This window comes from Diachasmimorpha longicaudata, chromosome 17, assembly GCF_034640455.1.
Source record: "Diachasmimorpha longicaudata isolate KC_UGA_2023 chromosome 17, iyDiaLong2, whole genome shotgun sequence".
Lineage (NCBI taxonomy): Eukaryota > Metazoa > Arthropoda > Insecta > Hymenoptera > Braconidae > Diachasmimorpha > Diachasmimorpha longicaudata.
In genome coordinates, this window is record NC_087241.1 from 2136032 (window position 1) to 2160268 (window position 24237).

The 24237-nt window shown below is 39.4% G+C and overlaps 3 protein-coding genes across 3 annotated transcripts; 1 reads left to right on the forward strand and 2 right to left on the reverse strand.

The window, feature by feature from the left end:
• Positions 1-543: 543 nt before the first annotated feature.
• Positions 544-10131, reverse strand: LOC135170635 (uncharacterized). The gene is made up of 7 exons (XM_064136634.1): positions 9022-10131; positions 7039-7747; positions 6496-6832; positions 3879-4044; positions 3279-3479; positions 2266-2974; positions 544-2182 (listed from the first exon to the last, which is right to left on the reverse strand). Exons 1-7 carry the CDS (start codon positions 9178-9180, stop codon positions 1842-1844), a joined length of 2622 nt encoding a protein of 873 aa, XP_063992704.1. The 5' UTR covers positions 9181-10131; the 3' UTR covers positions 544-1841.
• Positions 10132-10285: 154 nt separating this feature from the next.
• Positions 10286-16919, reverse strand: LOC135170684 (transferrin 2). The gene is made up of 4 exons (XM_064136719.1): positions 16664-16919; positions 13598-15033; positions 13022-13110; positions 10286-11597 (listed from the first exon to the last, which is right to left on the reverse strand). Exons 1-4 carry the CDS (start codon positions 16902-16904, stop codon positions 10616-10618), a joined length of 2748 nt encoding a protein of 915 aa, XP_063992789.1. The 5' UTR covers positions 16905-16919; the 3' UTR covers positions 10286-10615.
• A 128-nt stretch (positions 16920-17047) lies between these two features.
• On the forward strand, positions 17048-23841 carry LOC135170636 (uncharacterized). The gene is made up of 3 exons (XM_064136635.1): positions 17048-18083; positions 18309-18609; positions 21240-23841. Exons 1-3 carry the CDS (start codon positions 18026-18028, stop codon positions 23839-23841), a joined length of 2961 nt encoding a protein of 986 aa, XP_063992705.1. The 5' UTR covers positions 17048-18025.
• The last annotated feature ends 396 nt before the right edge of the window (positions 23842-24237 follow it).

Below are 24237 nucleotides of genomic sequence, written 5' to 3' on the forward strand. Positions count from 1 at the left end.
TCTTTAAGCCTTTCTATGAGGCCCTTTTGTTCGAATCTCGTAGCGTCGGGAGTGGGGGAGGGGTCACTTTGAGCTGTCACGGGGGTGTAAGACCAACCCCATCACTAGGTTCAAGACTGCGATTGATCCCCTAGTTCTTCATGTGAGATGAACCCTGCCATCTTCAACACTTAGAATAATTGTTAGAATAAGATTAACGTCAGATTCTTTATATACGTCGACACGACTAGTTGGGAAACACTTCTAAACATTTCCCAAAATTTTATTGTTCTATTGAATTATAAACGACAAACTGGATTAGTATAAAATTGGTGTTTGTGTTCATTTATTTCATTTAAAAATTTCTGCACTTGTGAAGCAGAATGGTTTAGCACTCCACGAGCCACGGACCCGCCACCTGGGATACTTGAGGACCAGATTGGAACGTAACAAAACGCGCTCTACCCTGCCTCTAACGGAGACTGGCATAATTAATATTTTAATAAATCCGGTTAAGGAAAAAGCTACTCGACTAGAGATATGAAAATTTCTTGTACTGATTGTTATACCCCAAAATTCCATAACATTTCTGTTTCGTAATCCAGAGAACACGAGGACACAAAAGTGGCAGGTATTGTTCGGAATTAAAAATATGTTGAAACAGAAATTAAAATACACGGCGAATATATGTGAATCACCGTACTATTCTGGGGAATTTTTGGCCAGACTAGAGAAAAAATCCATTTTGATCATTAGTGAATTACTAGAAAAATCTTTGATAAGAATTTAAGATCAATGTAACCGCCTTGTATCCTATCATTTGTATGCAAATTCAACCCACCAGGTTTAAAAACGCTTAATGAAAAAAATAAAAAATATATATATATATGTGAATAAATCCACGTATATTCGACTTATGTAGATAACTGGGGCGCAGCGGCAGCGATTTGCACCCCGAAACTGGCCTTCAGTGCGTCACCCTGCACGTTACATGTAACATGGGGTCGAATGACCTAATGTCATACGAATCCACGCGGCAATAAATACTCGTACATTCGGATTCTCTGGGTCAGTGATCGGAATTCTTTTCTTTAGCAGTTACTTCTTTTGTATATATGTTCACCTGATACCTTCTGTCTCAGAACGAATCTTTAGTTATTGAAAATAAAACTAATTATGCAACAACCGTAATTTTTCCGGGATCCATCCCAGGAGTGAGTGAAATTTTTTCTGGATTATTTGATTTCGTCAATCCGACTAAAAAAATTGATACGTAATTAATACCGTTGGAGCACTCGGTAATGGTATACACATCGTTATAAATCAATAGTGAAATAATTATTTCAGTAATTATTAATTTACTGGATAAGGCAGATTCATATTTTTCGGAATGAGACCTTAGAAGGTTGCCTTATCAGGTCCAGAGCCAATCACCTGGTGAGGCCTGGGCTTGACAGTTCGTTGCACTCCGGACAAGGTCCTGATGTCCCAAGCCCTTGGTAACCTGACGAGGACCTGACTTTTGAAATCAAGCAGCCGTATCTGGACCTGATGTGACAGCGGGTTCACTTTACTAAGTTTCTAGTCAGGAAGTAGTGAGCACCACCAAATATTTGCGTCTTAATATACCTAAAATCAGTGTCGAACAAGTTCACAATCAAGTGGTCCCATCGTCATAGTGAACTTGAGTTGCTGCTCAGAAAATACAAGTCATTAGCGACCATCAGCTCAACGAATTTTTCGAAATTCATCATTTTTCTTTTTTTCTCAATTCAATTTAATTACAATTCTTAAACTTCAACCTCATCCTGTAAATCGATGACCTTCAGCGTTTGTTGAGAGTATTCGATGATCCATCTCTATCATTCTAATTTTACTTTTAGAACCGAAAAGCATGAAAACATGATTCTCGTAATGTCCTTGAAAGTCTCATAATTCATTACGAGAATTCCACCGGCGGTCAAATAACAGAAGGAATTATTTCGCATCATAATAAATTTAATTTCCTTGGCAACGTTCACCGACATACTATACCACGGACAATTGTATAGTGTATTTTGTAGTTTTTCAGATTGACGGGCAAGCTTTTCACCGATATAACTGTATATGAATAGTTCACCATACCAAATAATTATTCTTACTCCAAAGTTGACATCATAACTATCCACTTTCCCCTTCTTAACGCTAGTCAGAATTGCAATTCCTAAACGCAGAAAAAAAATTAATATTTTTAACTCAACATCTGGTGAACTCCGATAATTTACTAAAGAAAGTTAAAGTACTTACCTGAAAGGGAAATAAGGACGCCATTACTGAAGAGTTCGGAAAACATAATTAACCCGACTGCGTCGTTGAGTATATTACCCAGCGTTAGTAGCTTATTATGACGCCTCGAGTACTCTCTGATCCTGCGTTTGCGGTCCAAATCGCTCTCATCATCAGGCATATGTTTAAGACTCTCGTTGAGCACTTCAAATTGGCCGCAGAGGTGCAACGCAGCACTGAACATGAAAGCATCACATCCGGGAAGTATTATAGCGGCGCTGTACAAGCCGAAAAATACCAAGAAGTAATATAACAAGTATAAACGGATGGACATGGCGTCGGGAATCCAGCATGAAGGTCCCAGCAGGAGGTTCCGCGTTGATAACCCAGTGTTCCTAAATGTTTCAGAAGTGAAACATGGAGGCCGAGTTACGCTAAATTCCAGCACAATCACTAGGGCTGCAATAATTTGACAGCTGAAGGCTAAACGGCCCCAAAAGGCGTAGCGGCGCATAATTTGACGGCGCCTGTTGTCGTAAACATTCGACCAATCTTCCATTACTGATTGGATAATATAGTGCATTCGGTCTCGCTGCAGCCAGGGACAAAAGACTTTCAACGCTGCGTTCGTTAACCCGAGGATCGCCGATATGCCGTCTATGAAACCTGTCACTGATCCACAGTTTCCGTGGGTGAATAGTCTTTGTAGTAGCGATACAACTGCTGCAACCTACAATTGATTCATCATGACAGACGGAAAAAAATATAGTCCATACATATATAGTAAAACACCAATTTGGCAATAAAAGAAATTCTATCTTCTGGGGAGAATTGTTGGGTTTTCCCTTTTTTGTTTAAATTTAAATTACCCAACACGATGAACAATTCCGCAACGGAACAGGAATCACATTATAGAAATTCTAATATTTTTCTCTCCGTGTATCAATTTTCACTTCGTTCGCGAATTGCGGTTGGAAATATAATTTTTATATTTTTCTCTTATAATTTGAGCTTATAGTCACTCATCTTCATACCTCAATTCCAAAACACATTGTAAATCGCATGTTCGACAGTTTATTCCTTTGCAGTGGCCAAACCCCTACAGTATTGCACCATAACTTTGAAAAATCAAGAGCGTAATGCATATCTCGATTCCATTGCAACTCATGAGTTGTTAGTTTATGCTCCATTGAAGTACCTGTTCCGTTGGCTTCCGTATATTTAGAGCAACTGAACTATGGACATTGACAAATTCCCCTGGATATTCAGCTTATACCCCTAAAACTATTTTTCGCATCAACTATTCATCTGTACCTTACTCACGAACTGTATTCAATATTGTAAGGATACAACTAAAATATTATTCACGGTACAGGTGTGCATCAATGATTCAACATGTGTTATCGACCTGAGTACAGAGTTGAGGGAGAAGGGCGCATTCTGTCCAAGTTCGTAGAGAGGGAATTACATCACTGTATTTGCACTAAAATAATATACTTCGATTCGGCTTCTTCGGGATAACTTCAGCCCTTTGTTCCTTCGATTTTCTACAGCAGAACTGTAACGTTGGGAATAAAACATTAAACATTTGAAAATACTTGTCTCAGCGAAATACCTTAGAAAAATATTTTTACTGTCGAGAATATCAACCTCTGGTGGAGATGAGTTTTGTTGTTAGTGTAAAAGTCACATTTGTAATTAAACAATAACATTCTCATGTAGTAATTGCTCCAAATCAGCAGATCCAACAATTGCGACAGTCTCGACAATTCCATCGATGCAATTACTGCAAACTGCCACCTGAGAATAAAATTATATAAGAAACGATTAAGTCTTCACGGATTAAACCTGAACTGGACTCTGGTGCTTACAAGTTATAAACACAGGCATAATTAACCTCACTTAATAACGGTGCAGCCGAAGATCTTACATTCGTCAAAACTGTGTATTACTGAGGGTCACGTGAAACTCCCTATTTTCCTGGTACTGCTAGAGACGATTCTATGGAGACCTCAAATGGTGGAGTTTCATCTCTGAATTACTAGACCACCATCACCACTGTCTACATCACACACTGATGTGCCATTTTTCCAGCCAGCGCAGAACGTAGTGTAAGTCAAGTGTTTTCGAAAATATCTGTTCTGACTTTCTCTGCACTCTTTTTCAGAAATTAGTTTCCCACTAATGACCCCACGTCTCTGCCTAATTGTGCTGTTTCCTGTGATGCCCATTCCTGAATTGACAAGATCAATCAATGAATTGGTAAAATAACTTCCCTATCCGGGAACTTAATTAATGAATTAGTTTGGAAGATGGAAAATGACACAGATTTTTTATCTCCAAGGACCATTATTATTGAGAATGCATGGTATGTGTAGACAAAAATTAACAGCCTGTCTGTAGCTCTGTTTAGTCCATGTCAGTATTTTAGAGTTTTTCTTCGAACAGTACCGAAATGTTTACAATAGTTTTAATAAACAGAAACACAGAAGGAAAGGAAAGAAATGAGAGAACAAGGGTCTGTTGTTGAATAGATCCAGAGTGGGAAAACTTTGGTCACTAAGGGTCAGTTCCTCTGGAGACATCATAGGAGAAAGATATGCCTTCTGCGTGCGATAATAAAGAATTGAACTTTATAGCCAAATCGTTTGATATTTTTTTGTAAATTCCTATCCATAATCCAATAACCACTCGATGGTTTTTAAGGGTTTTTTCTCATACTATGGCCAGTTATCAGGACGGTACTGTCGGTAATCAAATTAGCGCCACAGGAAAATATCCAATGACCGTTGTCACGAGCACAGAGATTTGCATGGCAGGGTAATGGCCTTTCTGGAGAGCTCTCTCATCTTTCCCTATCAGCTGAGGAGAAATTATTGTACCCAACTGTCCTGGTAGGAGGTGGGGAATGGCCAGTATTCGGCCAATGTTGGCCTACACTGCATCAACTGTGGGTGATGTCTCGGTTCAGACCAAATATATATTTAATATGTGGTATTCAATTTGACTTCTGTTCAGCATTCTTGTTTTTGCATATAGTTAAAAAATGTAAATTTGCAAAAATATATATTCCATTGATTATTTGTATAAGCTAATGTTTTTACCCATTCCATATCAATTTTCTCTCAATAAAGATAACATGATGCAGGAAAGGCCCAATTACAGAGCCCTACGTCGAATCCCGTCGCCCCTGAGTCATTTATACGGAACTTCACGTAAAGTAAAATTCACTTCACGAAACGTAAAATTTCCGTTTTATTTCATAATTTTACGTAAACGGATTACGTTTGAATACGTAATTTATACGTTGTTCCCTTCAACACATTGTATACCCTCCTAGTTCCCATTTCTGAACGTGGGCGCTATGATACCATTGTAGTGGGGATGTCCTACCGCTACGTCACGTGACGCTGCCCCACTCTTGCAGATCGGCTATATAAACGCCTGCACTACACGAGCTCTCTGGCAGTTCGTGCTCGGTTCGTCGGAGTTCGCCCTGAGAAAATTGGACGCCATTTCACTGAAAAGAGATAATGTCCGTATTAATATGTCGTTGTATCGACTCACGCGTTACATCACCTCGTAAATACGCCCACAACACGAGCTGATCGCTGTGGTCGAGTCGGTTAAATCCAACTTTTAGTAATCCGAATCGTTCTCCACGTCGAGGGTTCGAAACCCGTTCGTTCCAATCTTTTTCGGAAAATATTTCTCGCCGCCAGCTGTCTCCGGCCGTCATACATGGGCCCACGACTAATTAGTAGTGACTTTGCTACGATTCTGCTAAGCTACAAACAACCAGCGAACTCCTATAGCGTCTAAAAGGCGAAATTTCTGTGCAGTTCGAATGAGGTTCCAACTACAATATTATAAGGAAAATTCTATTCAGACCGTAACACAATTATTGTTACATTTCTGAAAATGTAGAATTACTTAATCTTCGCTACTCACTTCATTCTTCTTAACAAAATTAGAACACGAGTTCTGTAGTCGATTCTGATGGTTTTCCGCTGATTTTGGAGTATCTTCTCACTCAGGATTATTTTAAGTTTTCTGAGGAACTCGAATCTTTGATGAATCATCTGAAATTGCTAAAAAGTGTCTGAGAGACTGCTGGATATTTTAAGAAATTCTCAATTTATGTTATTTGTTGTTAAACTAATTTATTTAAATGTTGAAACTTCAACCTCACCTTCAGAATTCACGGAATTCTGTGCTTGTTAAAAGGACTCGGATATTTATCAATTTCACTCTAATACTAATTTGAGAACAGAGAAGCATGAAAACATCAGTCTAGTAATTTCTTTGAAAGTCTCATAATTCATTACGAAAATTCCACCGGCGGTTAAATAACAGAAGGAATTATTACTCATCATAATGAATTTTATATCTTTGACAATGCTCACTGGCATACTGTACCAGGGACAATTGTATACGGTGTTTTGAAGTTTATCAACCTGATTGGCAAGCCTTTCACCGACATAACTGTACATGAACAGTTCACAATACCAAACATATATTCTCAGTCCATAGTTGATATCATCATTATTAACGTTTCCCTTCTTAATGTTAGAAAAAATAGCAATTCCTAAACGGCGAAAATACGATACATATTTCGTCAAATCTGCCAATTCAGTAGTGAACTGGTGAACTGAGATGAGTTGACTCATCTCCGAGATGAGTTTATGAGCGACACCTTCGAATCTGAGGGAAATTGTGGATCGACAAAAGGGATTTATCTCCGTTCACCACTTGACTATTGAATTTTCGAAGAACAATCAGTGACATATTTACCTGAAATGCAGATGAGGAGGCCATTGCTGAAGAGCTCAGACAAAATAATTAACCCAACTGTATGATTGAGTTGATGACCCAGTACTAGTAACCGATTATGTCGTATCGAATATTCCCTGATCCTACGCTTTCGTTCACGATCGCTGTAATCGTCAGAGACTTCGTCAAGAGTTGCATTGAGAACGTCAAATTGACCGCACAGATGTAATACAGTACTGAACATGAACGAATCGCACCCCGGGTATATAATAACGACACCGAAGATGGCAAGAAATGTCAAATAATAGTGTAACAAGTATAAGCTCATGGGCATGGGATGGGGAGCCCAGCATGAAGGTCCCATTACGAGACTCCGCGGTAATGAACTAGCATTCGGAGACGATCCAGTACTGAATGTAGGAGGTCGAAGAACTATTAACTGCAAGCAACCCAGGAATGTTCCACTTATTTGAATAATGTAGGCCAAACGACCTAGCATCGCATATTGATTCATGATCCGTCGATTTCTGGGTTCACCGACATTTGCCCAATCGTTCATTAAGGACTGCATGATATAGCGCATTCGTCCTTGTTGGATCCAGGGGAGAAGAACTTTTAACGCTGTGATAACGAACGTAAGCATTGCTGATAAGCCGTCTATCAAATCTGACAGTGATCCACAGTTTCCGTACATGAATAATACTTCTACTAGCGATGTAGCGGCCGCCACCTTTATTAAATCGGCGGTCATGGATGGGGAAAAATTCTCGTGTTAGTAGCCGAAAAGATGCGGAAAATTATGGTAATGAAAAAAAATATGTGTATAAAATTTATGCACGACAGAAGTGAAACTTCTTAGCTATAGACTGTTAAGAAATTTTGTCTGAATTTTTTGTGATAATTTTCGGAAGTTTATTGAGCCACACAGGAAAATTTCAGAACATTTTGTCATTGAAAATTCGAGGAAATCTCGTGGCGAAACCAAATAGAATAGTCAATTTCTGTTCCACATTTCCCTGAAAATGAACAGAAAACAAGGAAATTGCTGTCAATGCATTTTTGAATTCGGGGAGCAATGACACCGAAGCCCATTTAGGACAAAAAATCAGGAAACTTAGGACTTCATTGAAAAATCAAGGAAATTGATCTCCAATATTCATATTAGAGTATATATTTAAATAAATAACGAAATTCTCATTTTCGTACCGCTTAAAATTCGGGAATTTTACTGAAGGATAAGTTAGACCGGAAATTTCATGATTTTCAAATGTGTAAAAAGCATTTGATGCCACTGGATTGGTAATTCCCAGTGAACTATCCCGATAGTAATAATAAGATTTTATTAGTATTGTTCATCATATTAACAAAATGAGCCATGTTCCTACTCCGAATCTATCGCGTTTTCGTTTCTCTCCCATGTCTCTTTCCGTCCGACTGCCCCACCACGCGCGTCATTCCCTCCCTTTTCCTGTCGCTTTTTCGTTACATACGATATTGGAATTACAGCTCAACGAGCGCAAAGAAGTTTCACTTCAAAAAGGGAGGCTACACATAGTTGCCACATGAACACCGTTCCCCGTTAGCTGTATGTGGACATATTGGTGCGCAGCCTCCTCATGTGTGCGTGAGATACGTTGAACTGTACTTTAGTAAAAGTTTGTGCTCTAATCCAAGCACTCAGTTCAGCGAGATCCTAGTGCTGAGCCAGAAAAATTTTGCCACTGCCAATCTCGATACAACAACCTTAAACGTGAATTTTCCCTTGAAATTCTGTGAAAATTTATCGCAAATCACCAAAAATTTTACGACATCTCAAAAAATTTCACATTAACAACACTAGATGTTTTCCCAACCGAGAGATTCACATTTACTTCAATATTTGTACTTATTTTATTGTTACTGTTCCCAGTACACTGTACACTATTATTGTTACTATTCCCAATATCAATTATTATTTTTACGGTGTTGGTAATATATTTGGTTCAGAGTTAATTCATTTCCTACCTCAACTGTGAACAATACTCCAAATCGTACCATAGATGCCATCTCGTTTCGTTGCCATGGCCAGACACCTATGGCTCGGCACCACAACTTCGAAAATCCAAGGGCGTAATGCATATCTTGATTCCATTGTAGATTATGAATTGTCCCTGTGTACTGCATGGGAGTACCAGTTCTAATGTCGTTCGGTTGCTAAGAATAACTCCATTGTGAACATTCACAGGATCGCTTGCGTGTTTCTGCTTATACCCGTGACAATGTTTATCAGATTAACTATTTATGCACACCTTACTTGTCACACTGTTTTTAATATTGAAAAGTATAAAAAAATATTATCGAAATAGTTGTGTATCAATTATTCATCGTGTAATATCGATCTGAACGTAAAACCCACGAGACCAAATTTTGTTTAGTATAAGTTAGACTGTTGGACTGTGAACTTCATGGTATCCACATGGAAAAAAAAGTGTTGTCTTCTAAGTATCACTAAGTGAAGCTTTCGACTATGGTGTACCTCGTCATTGCATACCAGCACTTGTTTTGTCTCATTCATCGTCTTGCTTTTTTTTTGCTGTTTTAGGTTTCTCCCCATAGATACTGACAATAATTTGGTTGTGGTGTTTATTTATCTTCGCATCCTCATGTGAGAACACGAGTGGACCTACATTTTTTGAGTGGACTGCGAACCACTGACCAGATGGAGATAAAAATACTTCAGAAATTAGGACAAGTTCTGTCAATACTCATTAAGTCAGTAATACCCAACTCACCTTAAGAGTATTTCACCCTTTTAAATTCATCTCCAGTTGTAACAACTTGAAAGCCTCCCATAAATAAAAAAATCCTATTTATAAAAGCAGAAGCACATAAATGAAGTTCGTCCGAGTCGAAATCGCGTAAGGTCTTTCCCATTGGCCGATTAAATGAATGAAATTTCGCGTTAGTCGAAAAGGCGAAAACGTTCGTGTTCCTAAAAGCATCCATTGTGAATCAAGTTACCTCTCTCATCATATTTATACCAACGACTTTCACATTCGTTCTTTTACGGTGTGATCGCCCTTCATCAGTCTATGAAAGCACAAGCACATAAATTAAATTAAATTAACCACAGAAGTCATCGACTAACTTCATGTGTAAGACTTTCTCCTAATTAGTCAATGTGTTTGAGGCGGGAAATCAAAACAGGGCGCGTGAAGCGTGCATTCGATCTCGTATTAAACTAAACTCATACGACGTTTAAATCATTAAAAACAACAATCAACTTCACTTTAGTAAAAATTTCAAAAATGTATTTAAAAATCTTATGGACGGAGTACATCATAAATATACCATTTTCTCAGTATTCTAATAGCTAAATGTGTGGACGGAATATCTTACAGATCGAATTACCTCTCGAAATGATTAGATTTGTACCATGTTTATAGCTACAATAAAAAAAAATGACGTATTAAATTGGTCTAAATCTACCTAAAGCCCTTCCATCATCGCTGCCCCTCCCACAATATCCCTCCTCAACTTTCCATCAACAACATTTTCATAAAATGCCTTTCTCACAAATTAAAATAACTTATAAAATACAAAACTCCAAATTATCTTTTTATCTGGCCAACGAAACGGCCAAAAAGACCGTAGTCAACGATGCGAATAATGAGTACGTGACGGTGGCAGCTCCAGCACTGCAGTCGACAATTCTTCGAGCCCTCATGAAGTCCCGCCCCAGCCACTTACTGAACTCTCTATAATCCGGTGGTATGATAACAAGTTGTTGCGTAGCATCCTGGAATATGAGGTCACTGTAAGGTGGAGTGCTATAGAACATGGAGAAGCTGAATTCATCGCCCTCCTTTCTCCCATAAAACTGCTGCGCATAAATAAAAAGATTGGTGAAGGCAGTGATCTGGGTGTCATTATACCCGTAGTAGCCTCCACGTGTGACAATGGCATTGGCCTTGACAATTCCCAAATTGCAATGTTCATAGTCAGTCGTTGGTTTGCGTGTGCCATCAGGACAGAGTAACTCAAAGTCTTTGGTGAATGCGTTTCTGGCCCAAGTTTCCTTTCGTTTTCCATCAGTGGTTTCCGATACAGTTGTGTGCTTGATGAAAGCAACATCACCACCACCTTCGACAAGACACCTGAGAGCACCAGTGTAGCCGTAGTAATCCTCGGTGGCGTCTCGACGACAGTATCTGTAACTCACTCCATGACACAGATCGCACATGTTGTCGTAGGGAACACCGACGTTGTATTCTAGACTCTGTGCACCTGGAATACACGATTTGGTGAAGTACTCGGCTGCTGCACGCACTGCGTCACAGCCATAACCGCGGATCCAGCCGTTGGAGAGAAGATAGGCTAGAGGATACACCCATCCAGCTGCTGTATTGATGCCTGTGTGGCAGGTGTACTTGTTCTTCAGATATGTCAGATCAGTTGTTGGGTCATTCTCCTTGGCTACTGCTACCACGTAGTACTCCGGGGTTGGGAGATTGTAGACCTCTGCGATGAAGGGTATCAGGTCGAAGCGAAGACCTGCTGTGTATACGTCACTAGCGTCAAGGACTGCTATGTCTGCTTGGCTGGAAGAAAATAATTCTGTTTTAAGAGCCGGTTGGATAAACTGAATTATCTGGAATAGATACTTTTTGTTTTTATCAAGAGTGGATCGCAAAGAGGGTTGACTGAAGTGGAGGCTCAGTTCTGGGGGTTTCAGTGACACCAGCGGCATCGTATTACCTCACACCAGAAGAGGTAGGACGTCACACACAATGCTGGGGTGTCTGTTCGTTTTTAATTGCAAATAATTCTTAATCCGTATCTTACTATACAAAATCTTCATTTTCAGAGTTTCTTTGAAGCCGCGAATTAAGAAACGATTCGATTGTTCTGTCAAAAAGTTGAAAAAAAAAATGTTAGTTGGGTTTGGAATGACGCCTTCCCAATCTCCTTAATTTCAAATGAAGTATCCTCATACTCTCCTTTCTGCTCATCCTAATGTTATCTAATTTCAACGGAAACAAAACATTTCGGTGACGCAGAGGAGTGCACCTCCATTTTTAACTAGTCCCTCTGACAGCGAGACTGTTAATGAGTAACTGAGGAATTGTTGAGTCGGCTGAAGAGCAGACACCCCAGGATTGCGTGTGGCACCTTGCCTCTTCTGGGATGAGGTAGTACGATGTCGCTGGTGTCACTGAAACCCCCAGAACTGAACCTGTACTTCAGTCAATCCTCTTTGGTGCATGGTATGTGTGGACAAAAATTAACCATCTGTCTGTAGCTCTGTTTAGCCCATGTCCAGAATAGTTTTAATAAACAGAGACAGAGAAGGAAAAGAACGAAATGAGTGAACAAGGGCCTCTTGTTAAATGGGTCCAGAGTGGGAAAACTTTCATCACTAAGGGTTAGTTCCTCTGGAGACATCATAGGACAAAGATATACCTTCTGCGTGCGATAATAAATAATTCAAGTTTATAGCCAAATTAGTTGATATTATTTAGTAAATTCCTATCCATAATCCAATAGCCTTTCAATTTTATCTGAAACTTTGGTGCAGTCCTGCGTCAAACGGAGATACACAAAAAAATGAAAGTATGTCGAAAAAAAGTTAAAAACAACTGAAAATATAGAACTCGGTTTTTTAAATTTATATGTTAGGATAACTGCAATAAAGGCAAAGCCGGTAACGCCTGATTTGGCGGCGGAGGGGGGAGAGGGAGAGTTCTAAAGGTAAGTGATTTTCTGATAGGTTCAAAATGGATTATTTTAAAATATCGTTCTCTAAGAAATTATTAATTATTCTTAGCAATTTTATAATGTCTTATATAGTAGTCTTATTCTGTGATGCGGAAAACCCTGGGAATTAGAAAACTTTTCTTGAGGTGGTGATTAGCTGTCATTTTAACGCATCAGAGGGGGGTGGGGGTGGGGGGTGAAGAGGGAAATATTCAGAATGTAAACGATTCTGTCGCACAGCATAAATATATGTTTTTTTGCTACCTACCCATTCTGAATGGCCTGCATGCACCGAATGTGGCTGTACCCTTTGTAGCAAAGTAGCTCCGGCTTCAGCAACTGTGCCTTCAGCGCAATCTATTCAAGAATAATAGTTCAATTAGAAAACGTAACGTCTTAATATTGATTTTTCGGAGTTTCATGTTGTCAATATAAAACTGAAATATCTTTCGAAAAAATAAAAGTTTTTATGTTATTCTTCTCAAAAACATGACTATTTCAAATGATCGCTTTCATATTTTATGTTTATTCATTATGACTATTTATTATTATGTAAAACGGAAACTTTATATATAACGTTCCACATCTCATGACGTCACAGAAAATTTTTGGATAGAATTTGGAATTAGGTAGGGAGGGAAGCAAAATTGTTCTCCACCTAATTTTCCAGGAAAATTTACAAAAAAAAAAAATGGATAGTTCAAACCGGGCTTCGAACCCAGGACCTTCTGATTATGCGTCAGCTGCTGTCCCACTTCCAGATGAATTTGTCATGAGCATAAAAAAAGTACTAGTTAAACCGGCTCCGGGACCGGATTTAATTACTCCCACCCCCAACCCTTACCTTCATTTTGACACACTTCTCCATTTCCGGCTCCGAAGTGACGCACAGTGTCATCCGGTTGACTGTACACTCCCTCACCCCCAGAATAGCATTCTGCGCCCTCCCAAGATACTCAGTGTACCTCTGATCCCTCTCGGCAAGTGGTGCAAAATCCTTCGCGGAGTCCGAGAACATGAGATTATGTTGAAGTCCATACCTGGGCGCCGACTCAAACAGACTGAACACCTCGAGCGGCTGAACAGCCATTGGATCACTGTCATTATAACTCCCTTTGCCACCAAATCTGGAGTTTCCATAACCAGTTGATGAATTATACCCATTCGAATCCCGCGGGCTATACCGATTGTTGTCGGGAGAAGTCAAGTCATATCTGTCTCTGCCATCACTATCGAATCTGCTACCATCAGACTCCATTCGATCATCGAACCTGCCCTCCCTCGCTGGACTGTACCCATCTCCGGACGTCCCATTGCCAGTTGCCGTCACTCGATTGAAGATCTCAACCGATTTTTTCAAAAACTTCTGATAGACCTTTCGCATTTCCAGATTAATCGCCGAAGAGGCGACGATAGCGCGTGACGGTACCGTCCCCCAATTGCACTCGTTGTAACTATCGACGGGCCGTCGTGATCCATCTCTGCAGAGCAGTTCAAACTGATCCTTACTGACAGACGTGAAGTCAAAGTTGGTGGATGTCATTTCGCCGACAGTTGTATGCAGCAAAAAGGCGATGTCACCTGCCTCGACGAGACACCTGAAAGCACCTTCGTATCCCGCATAAGGATCGGCATTGGTGCACCTGCCACCAGGAATTTCCCCGACGCAGAGCCGACAGAGCTGATCAGAGTTATCGCCCAGAGGATTGTAACGATCTATCAGAGAATTAACAGCGCAACTTGCTCCGAAGAATTTCGTCGTCGATTTGACGTGATTGTTGCAGTCGACGATCTCCAAACCACCTTCGCGCATCAGAGTGTAGATGGGGGTCACCCAGCCCGCCAGGGTTCCCACACCTGCGAAGCACGCCTTCTTCCCGCGAAGGTCGCGAAGACTGTGAACGTCCTGGAGGGAGTCCTTTTTCAGAACGGCGACTGCGTACTGGTGCTTCAGACCCGCTGCGTCGAGTTCCTGGGCTATGGGGAGGAGACTGTGATATCTACCCGCCACGAATACCTCCCCCGCGTCGAGTGTCGTCAGGTGGGCCTTCTCCTTGTCGAGGAGGTCCATGCACTCCTCTTTGTTGAAGGCCTGCTGACATTTTAGGGAGACGTAGTCGACGTCGAAGAACTGCTTCTCCCGGTCCACTGCGTGCGAGAAGGCTGTGCACTTGTTCTGTTCAGCTTTCGATACTGTGCACCAGGTCGCAGTGTAGTTTTGGGGGACCGGCCGGCCGTGGGGGTTGTAGGCGTTGTAGTAAGGGTTGTAGCTGTTCTGACCTGGAAATTTTAATTTCGGGGGTTATTGATGGGCTGGAGGGGGGAACGAGGGGGATTTTGACAGTTGGCTGGTGGTCAATGCAGAAGTGGAGGACTATGGAGATGATGAAAAGGTGGAGAGTGGATTTGGATATCGTTAAGTCGTCGTAGGACTTCTCATCAGAATAAAATTTTCAGTTTTGTTATTTTTTAGGGTGAAATGATCATTTTTTGAAAAACAAATTGTTATGTTCTCTATAATAATGTTACATGGAGCCTAACACTTTTGGGTTTTTGAAAATAATCATTTCAACATACAAAATCATTAGATTGGAATTTTTAATCTGATGGTACGTTACAGGACCACTTAAGGCCCCGTTAGAATTATTTAAAATGGGATACGTAATTCTAAAATGGGGGTACAGATTGGAAGCAAAATAATTAGTTGATAGATACCAAGGCTCATCACCAGACCTCGTTTATTTGTTTCAAAGGCTGGTAATTATTTTTAATTCTAAGAAAATCATTATTTCAATTGTTTATTTATGTTTTGAGATTTATGATCACGTGATCCTCTTCCTGGATACCTTAAGGTGGTTCTACGTTTTTAGTAAAGTCAAAGGTCATCGAAAACTACTAAAAGTTTTTAGAAAACTCGATCGCATTTGGAATTGTTATTTTTTCCTCAATTCAGTTATCGTTTCTGTTAAAAAAATAGATTAAAAATCAGAACTTAACACAGTGTCTTATGGGAATTCTAACATTTCAATTCCATTTGCGATTATTAGACGTAAAAAATCAAGCGATTTTTTGACACTTCGTAAGAGATAATCTTTTATTTAAACAACAAGTTCTATTAGTTGCTTATAAGGAGGATATGTTCAAAAAAATATTAACACTTTCCCGAATTTAAATACAAAGAAGAAATTCTAAATATTCTTTTTTGGAAAATAATTTCTACCGGACATTACAAAAATGAAACTTTTCGTTTTGAGATTGATATGAGACTACACTCAACAAAAAAAAAGAGTGAATCAAAAAAAAATTTTATAGGAAAGTGGTAAAAACATAATTTTTATAAAGAATTGAATGTATTTTCATTTTGATGATATTTGTGGGGTTTTAAGGCAATAACTTTTCTTCGATTTATTGTTAACAAATTTATTGCTATAAATTAGCAATAAATTAGCAATAAATTTGCCAACAATAAATCAAAGTAAAGGAATTTCCATTGATTCAAAAAAATATTGCTTTGGCACTATTGGAAGAAATATTCGTTTGACTTTCATTCGTCACTTTTCTCAGTGTATTTTTCAATAGGAATTTGTCTAGAAGTGAATTACACATTTTGTAGATTGAAAAAACCACATTAAATGAGTTTAATTAAAAACTAACATGATTACATGGACTATTCCACAGGGATATTCTCCAATGACACACCCACTTTCAGTAAAACTGATACAGTAATTAATCAAGAAAACTGCATAAATATTCATCATAAAAACCGAAACGTCAATAACTGAAACTTATCAGATGCCTCAATCAATCCTTAAAAACAATATCACAGGGAGATAATATTTCCAAATATTATTCATCAATAAACACAAAATCAACATTGTGGTTATCATTCCCTTTAAATGTTCATATTTACCGTGGGAGTGTGTGAAAAACACAGCAAAAATTATAACAAAACCTCCAACAGTCGAGTGCCCCTGAGGCCACATATTTGTTGAGTTAAAAACAACACTCAGACAATTAACCAAAATAAAACTACAACAACGTGGTGAATGCTGCTGAGTTGACACCACCCAACCGTAAATTCGTTTATCGTTAGTCAACAGATGCCTAGCTGACGCATACACACGAACAAGTGGCAGTGGGGCGTCGGCCATAACACGATGTGACGACTGGGGCTCAGTTAGATTCCATTGTTACCGACGGAGCTCGTCGTCAGCGCCATCGTCGAGAGCAATTGCCAGCTGGTATTATACCGACTGGATGCTGCTCTTAAATATTTTCAGTTGCTAAATTTTACAACTAATTACATGAGCTGAATTCGGAAAAATTCATATGTGTGTTCAGTATCATCTACACTAAACTTTGGAAAGTATTGATATTTTTTAACATTTCCGTCTTATAAATAAATAATAGAATTTGGCCCCCAAACAGAGAACTATTTGTTATGAAACAGATTTTAGAGTGGATTTTTGTCTCTCTAATTCTAATTCTCTTCCAATTATTTGATGCCTCAAAAAGGTTAGGTGGTGTTTCTGGTGAATTCCTGTGTAGTTCGGTAGCTCAGTTGGTAAGACTACCCGGCGCGATACTGGCAGACCCGGGTTCGACCCCCCGTTGGCTTAAAGCGGAATTTTTAGGGGAGCATGTCCTCCTCTCTGTCTTTTCGCAGACAGAATTGATCTTTTTATTAGATGAATTAGGTTTCATTTGTTCAACTAACTTTAATTAAATTATAATTTATACGAAGACATTCGTTGTTTCCTGAGAATCCTCTTTGTCCACAAAAAATATAAGTGTTTGGGATTATCCACGAGGTTCTGAGTGAGGTCGCTCCGTGGGTTAAGCACTTTCCTGACTGGATGTGACTCGATCGGTAATATCACTCTCCTTATTTACTGGCTGACGGGAAGACGGAGTAGCCCATAGTCTGGTGCCATCTACCACCACTTCTTACCCATCCCCCACTTCCTTACCGACAACCCATGATCACTATGAACGTAGCGTTCATTGGAATTTTCAGTCATCACTTGAATTGTAAACTTTAGATATTAAACCAAAATTACAGTGCAAATAAATCCATCAAAATTATTAGGATGACGGGTTCACGCCCATGTCCTCAATTATCCAATTCCCCTCTGTACCTACTCTCATTATGAATAATAAACATGTTTGTCTCAGTAAAAATATCTCTCAAAATATAGCACACTCATGACCTCTCCAATCATCAATGAATTTCGTTAATTCTGGCCTTTGAAAATTCATTAAAAAATCAATCATGTCGTGCTGCGAAAGTTCTGTTGCTGGTGAACGGCTTCCAGGCACCGGATGCTGCGGTAAATATCATTGTTAATTTTATGAAAGGGGCAAAATGGGTACGATGGTATGATTTTTCGATGAGTCGATGTTGAGATGGGAGTGATGGGAATGACTCACTTCCTGGAGGATTTTTGATATTTTTTTCTTCTCACTGCTGACTACAATGCGACCCATATTGCCCTACTCATGTCGTGAATATGAATCCCGGGTACGAAGTTACATGGACGAGTGCTATTACACAGGATCAAGTTGCATTGGAGGAAGAGCCGGATGTCTAGCATCTGAGCCGAGGATACGCTCTTGTATGTGTCAAGAGAACGTGGGCTGTTTGGACAGGGCAGATTGTGGGGGATTTCGACCGAGAGGTACAGCTGCCACGGGAGCATGCCCTGGACCGTGTCAGTGCTCTGAGGAAGAGGCATGGAATAGTAATTCACCGCCTAAACCAAATTGCGAGTGGCTAACGAATTTCGGTGAGCTCAGGAGACGGTGGAGCAATCACGCGAAGGAAAATACTTGCAATTGTTGCAATTGTGCTCCAACGTATGTTCCAATATGGAATTGATAAATAATTATTTTGAATATCCAGATTTTTTTATTACAAAGTAGAAATTCAAAGAAAATTCCAAGATTATCGAACACTAGAAAAAATTTTTAGAGAATTCCCTCACATTTGGAATCGTATTTTCTCCTCATTTATTCAAATTTTGTTTATTTTCTTTTTTGTTATTTAAGCTTAGCCGAACCTACGGGGGAATACAGCTAAGGATGAGTTGGTTTTTCCTCAATTTAATTGTCGTTTCTGCTCTTCAAAAAAAAAAAGTTTGAAAATCAGAATTTAACACGGGGTCTTATGAGAAAATAAACATTTTCGCTGTTGTCGAATATTCACATTGGGTACATAAGAAGCCAGGTTAATAAATAAATGACACTTTCATACAAGAGTTATTAAACTATATTTCATTATGATGTGCTCTCACTTGGAGAGCACTCCCCGAGGGGCACAAGAAACTTCAAAGTCACGGAGATCATACCATCGACACAATGGTTTCTTTTTCCAGAGTAGTCATGTGCCTGCCTTATTTAGTAAATATTTTTCTGGAGTTCTAAGACCACGTAGACGGTCTCTCCAAGAAGAGTGACCTCATAGTATAATAAATTTAATTTATATGGGTCTGTAATAAGATCGAACTCTTTTTGTTCTTTTCAAAATCAAATCTCTGAATTTGTGATAATTAAACGTGTAAAAATCGAAAAATTGTTTAACACTTCGTAAAAGATAATTGACCGTTCGGGAAACAGCTTCAGTTATTTGTTTATAAGAAAAAAATGTTTTAAAAAATATCAATCCTTTTCGAAATTTAATTTTGATAATACTGATTATGTAGCGAAGGTCGTGGTCGTGCGGTTAGAGTCCTAGACTAGTTATACCTCTGATCCTGGTTCGATTTCCAGTGTTTTAATCTCAGAGTTTTCCACATGCTTATCGATGACGATAAAGAAAAAAATAACTCGATGGTATACTGACCTCCAAAGGACCTCATTTCTCTGTTTTTCAAAATCTTGTTTCTCTCTCGCTTATCCCAACCGAATACTCCCTTTGTTGTAGAAATGACTTCACTGGGAGTCGCAGAGGTCACTTTAATTCACTCAAGAAACTCGAGGAAACCTCAACTCAACTGCAATAAAACTGTCACATCATGCAAACACTTTTTATTTCCCACATCACTCCGGCGGATCTTTTATTTTCTACTCAGTATTTTCTAAACAAGTTATTTTACCCACTGATTCCAGAAAAATTAAAAAAAATGTGGCCAACAGTTTAATTGAGCAAATACAATTGAAACTAATTACTGCTGAAAAAACAAAAATGATTTTCTGTAAAAAATGCGCTACGAAAAAGTTTTTAAACAAATAGTTGAAGGAAAATGAAAGTTCTTGTCGCAGATTATTGGAGTTTACATTTCGAATGTTTATAAAAAATTAATTTACAGATGGATTTAATAGGTCTTTGTACGATTAGTATTTCTTTTATTCTGGTGTTTCCACTTGAGGTTGGAAAATATTTTTATGAGAGAAAATTCTGGGAAGTTTGAGGGTGATGTGTATGCTCTGTTTTCTTGAATGTATGGAGAGGTGCATGAGTGGGATCATTGTTGATGAGAGACATAAGGTCCAGGGTGTTGTATCCCTTTAGTCTTTTAGTTAGTTTCTTTAAGGAAACGAAGCAGAGCGGTTGTGCCTTTCCAACGTATAAAATAAAAGAATAAAACGGGATTCACAAGTCTCATCATTAACAATTATCCCATCTCCAATACAGACTTTGTCAATTATTGCTTATCGTTAATTTATTATATAACATAACTAGTAATTATAGTATATATCATGAGCGAGTAATTCTCCAATTGATTGTCACGAGAACAATAAAATTCAATGACCAAAAATACAGAAACTTTGAATCGGCAAAATTCTATGGAAATTTTTTGAACCAAACAAGTTATATTGAATAAAATAATTCTATCGAGATTTTCGATTGCTACTACAATTAAAAAATAAAATATTTAAAAAATATTGAAAAAGTAAATTAAAAATTAAAATATTAAAAAAGTCAAATAATTCTATCGATATTTTCGATTGCCACTACAATTTTCAAAAAAATCCACAGAAACTATTAAGAGTGTTTCATATGTGTGGACAAAAATGAATCGTCTGTCTATAGCTGTTTTCAGTCCATCTCAGTATGTTCTAATTTTTATAATTTTTCTCTGAACAGTACCGAAATGTTTACAATGATTTTAATAAATAGAACGAGAGAAGAAACAGAAAGGAATGAACGAACAAGGTCCTTTTGTCAAATAGGTCTAGAGTGTCAAATCTTTGATCACTAAGAGTCAGTTCATCTGGAGACATCATACCACAAAGATATACCTTCTGCGTGCGATAATAAATAATTAAAGTTAATACTTAAATCGTTTTTATATTATTGAAACAATCCCTATCCCTAATCCAATAGAAACTAATACAAAATTTCACTAATACAGATCCAATCAAATTTTCCAGAGACCTCGCCATTATTATTATTATTCATTATTATTACTATTATTTTTTATTATTATTTATTATATTTTTGTGCGTGCAATGCAATAATTCCTGTTATTCATTCATATTCATAGAAGACGACCAACTCCTTGCATGCCCTGTCAATCTCCCATAAAACCCTGTCAATCATCCTCGAAGACATGCACCTTCGACGAAAGATTATCCGGCGGTGGCTGTGGCGGTGGCTCCTGTGACAGCGACCAGCGAAGTTGCCCAGGCACTTCCACAGGAAACTGTTGTCAGCCATGTCCACCAAAATCAATTTTAAAAACCCGAAACTGTTGCCAATCAACCGGCAACTACTGCATGTGCCAACCAATGCCCAGAAACTGTCACTGCCCACCACCACCACAGGTCGACGCCCGGGCAGATCGTGAATGTTCTTGCGAATGTCCTTCATCGCCCGAATGTGCGTGTCCTCCGAGTGAACGAAAATTCCCGAAGACCAAAGTTCGCTGTCCAAACGCAAGATTATGCTGTCCAACACCTAGACTACAGCCCGGCCCCAAGTGCAATTGCTCCAAATGTCAGCCATGTCTTCCGCCGCCATGTGATCCCTGCACTTCGACAAAATGTCGGCCGGCAGCTGTCAAGGTCGCGCCATGTCCGGCGGAGCCATCTTGTTCACCCTGTGCTCCAACTCCAGGGTGTTGTCCAAGGCCATTATCTCCACCGTGTGCCTCCAGTAGACCTCAGCCAGTGAACCGGATAAGCTGCATGCCACCCTGCAGGCGACCAGGTCAGTCTGCCATTGCCATTGATTCCAAAGTTTATTGTCATAGTTGTGAATTTTTTGATTACGATGTCATTGGAATGGAAGTAGAGGGGGCAGGTAATAGTCGAGAAGGGGGGATTAAAAGTCAGTCCAAGTGCGATGATGATGATCGCGGGTGTGCCGATGACTGTCAATTTTCTTGTTCTTTAAATTGTGTCAAAGAGTCAGCGGAAATTATGGAACATGAGAGGTTAAGGGTGAGGAGTCATCAACAGCTCAGGAGGAAACGGAGTCAATTCGAATGCGACGATGATGCTCGTGGATGTTCCGATGATTTCCGGTTTTGTTGTGCTGTCAATTGTCCTGAAGACGTGCCAAAAATAATTGACAAGGAAACGTCTCGAGGTCGGAATCAGCGTAAATATAACATTAGTGCTCATCTGGGAGAAAAACGAAAGGGGAAAAAAGGTCAATGTCAGTGCGGTGATGATGAAAACGGGCGTTCTGATGACTGTCAAATTTGTGATTCTGCCAATTGTGGTGAGAAGTCTTCAGGATGGATTGGCGATGGTACGACTAGGGTTCCGAGTCAGCGCAATCAGAGTTTTGATGGTCGTGAAGGACAACAACTTGATAGAAAGAAGAGTCAACGCGGTGATGATGGTGATGGATACTCTAATGACTGTCAATCTTGTTGTTTTGTCAATTGTCCTGACGACTTGCCAAAAATAATTGACAAGGAAACGCCTCGAGGTCGGAATCAGCGCAGATATAACATCAATGCTCGTCTGGGAGAAAAACGAAAGGGGAAAAAAGGTCAATGTCAGTGCGGTGATGATGAAAACGGGCGTTCTGATGACTGTCAAATCTGTGATTCTGCCAATTGTGGTGAGAAGTCTTCAGGACGGATTGGCGATGGTACGACTAGGGTTCTCAGTCAGCGCAATCAGAGTTTTGATGATCGTGAAGGACAACAACTTGATAGAAAGAAGAGTCAACGCGGTGATGATGGTGATGGATACTCTAATGACTGTCAATCTTGTTGTTTTGTCAATTGTCCTGAAGACGTGCCAAAAATAATTAACAAGGAAACGCCTCGAGGTCGGAATCAGCGTAAATATAACATCAATGCTCGTCTGGGAGAAAAACGAAAGGGGAAAAAGGGCCACTGTCAGTGCGGTGATGATGAAAACGGGCGTTCTGATGACTGTCAAATTTGTGATTCTGCCAATTGTGGTGAGAAGTCTTCAGGACGGATTGGCGATGGTACGACTAGGGTTCCGAGTCAGCGCAATCAGAGTTTTGATGGTCGTGAAGGACAACAACTTGACAGAAAGAAGAGTCAACGCGGTGATGATGGTCATGGATACTCTAATGACTGCCAATCTTGTTGTTCTGTCAATTGTCCGAAAGGCTCACTCCAACAGAATGATAATAAGACGAATAAGACTCCGAATCAGTGCAACTACAATTTTGAAGGTCGTGAAGGACAACTGAAGGAACATCAGAGCACATGTCAACGCAGTGTTGGCAGACGTGAATGTTCTAACGGCTGTCAATCTTGGTGCTCGGTTAGCTGCCCTGAAGGGTCGTCAGGAAGTAAAAATGAGGCACGTCATTCGTGTGAAAATAACTGTCAGGACTGTTGTGCCATTGAATCTTGTAGTGAACTACATAATGACACGAGAAAGAGAATTTACCCCGGCTCAGACGTTGAAACAACCAGGAGACATTCAAAGGAGATGGGAATAATGGAAAAGCGAAATGTTGATGAACTCATTGAGAGCAACTCCAACACTCAACACTTACAGGACTCATCACAATTAAGAGATTTGCGTGTGGTAAGGTGTTGCTGTGCTCCAGCAACTCCAAAGAGATCGACTCGGCTGGTGCAGTCACTCATGCGAGCAAAATCATCAAAGGCTGGCGTTCATCATCAAGACAGTAATTACAACGGTTGAGTGGGTGAATTGGGGGTGTAATGAGGGAGGTTGAAGTTTGTGATTTTATTGATTTCGAGGTGCAGGGCGACATCGGCACACTGCGTTATCATTGTTATCTCATGAAATCCGGAGTTGGGAGGAACATTGGAATTTCATGGTTTCATGGAAGATCACGAAATTCCATTTCGACGAATTGACAAACGATCTTGAAATCTTAAAAATCAAAGCATCGGCATCATGGTTTCTTTCTTTCAACAAATACAAAGATTTCTTTATATTATTTAATAAACATAAACTGGAGTTTTCGTCATAAGACCACGCAGACGGTCTCTCCAGGAAACAATGACCTCATAGTATTGATATATACCTATATAGGTCTATAATATAATCATATTGTTTTTGCTCTTTCCAATA

Coding starts and splice junctions, on each gene's coding strand:
- LOC135170636 (XM_064136635.1), top strand. CDS start 18,026: ATGTCGTGCTGCGAAAGTTCTGTTGCTGGTGAACGGCTTCCAGGCACC. Junction 18,084..18,308: donor TCCAGGCACCGGATGCTGCG/GTAAATATCATT, acceptor GCTATTACACAG/GATCAAGTTGCATTGGAGGA. Junction 18,610..21,239: donor TGTTGCAATTGTGCTCCAAC/GTATGTTCCAAT, acceptor TCATATTCATAG/AAGACGACCAACTCCTTGCA.
- LOC135170684 (XM_064136719.1), bottom strand. CDS start 16,904: ATGGCCGACGCCCCACTGCCACTTGTTCGTGTGTATGCGTCAGCTAGG. Junction 15,034..16,663: donor GTTTTTCACACACTCCCACG/GTAAATATGAAC, acceptor TAAAATTTCCAG/GTCAGAACAGCTACAACCCT. Junction 11,598..13,021: donor ATGCAGGCCATTCAGAATGG/GTAGGTAGCAAA, acceptor ATTTTCTTCCAG/CCAAGCAGACATAGCAGTCC.
- LOC135170635 (XM_064136634.1), bottom strand. CDS start 9,180: ATGCAGTACACAGGGACAATTCATAATCTACAATGGAATCAAGATATG. Junction 6,833..7,038: donor CCTCCTCATCTGCATTTCAG/GTAAATATGTCA, acceptor TTCGCCGTTTAG/GAATTGCTATTTTTTCTAAC. Junction 3,480..3,878: donor AGAGGTTGATATTCTCGACA/GTAAAAATATTT, acceptor CAATGTCCATAG/TTCAGTTGCTCTAAATATAC.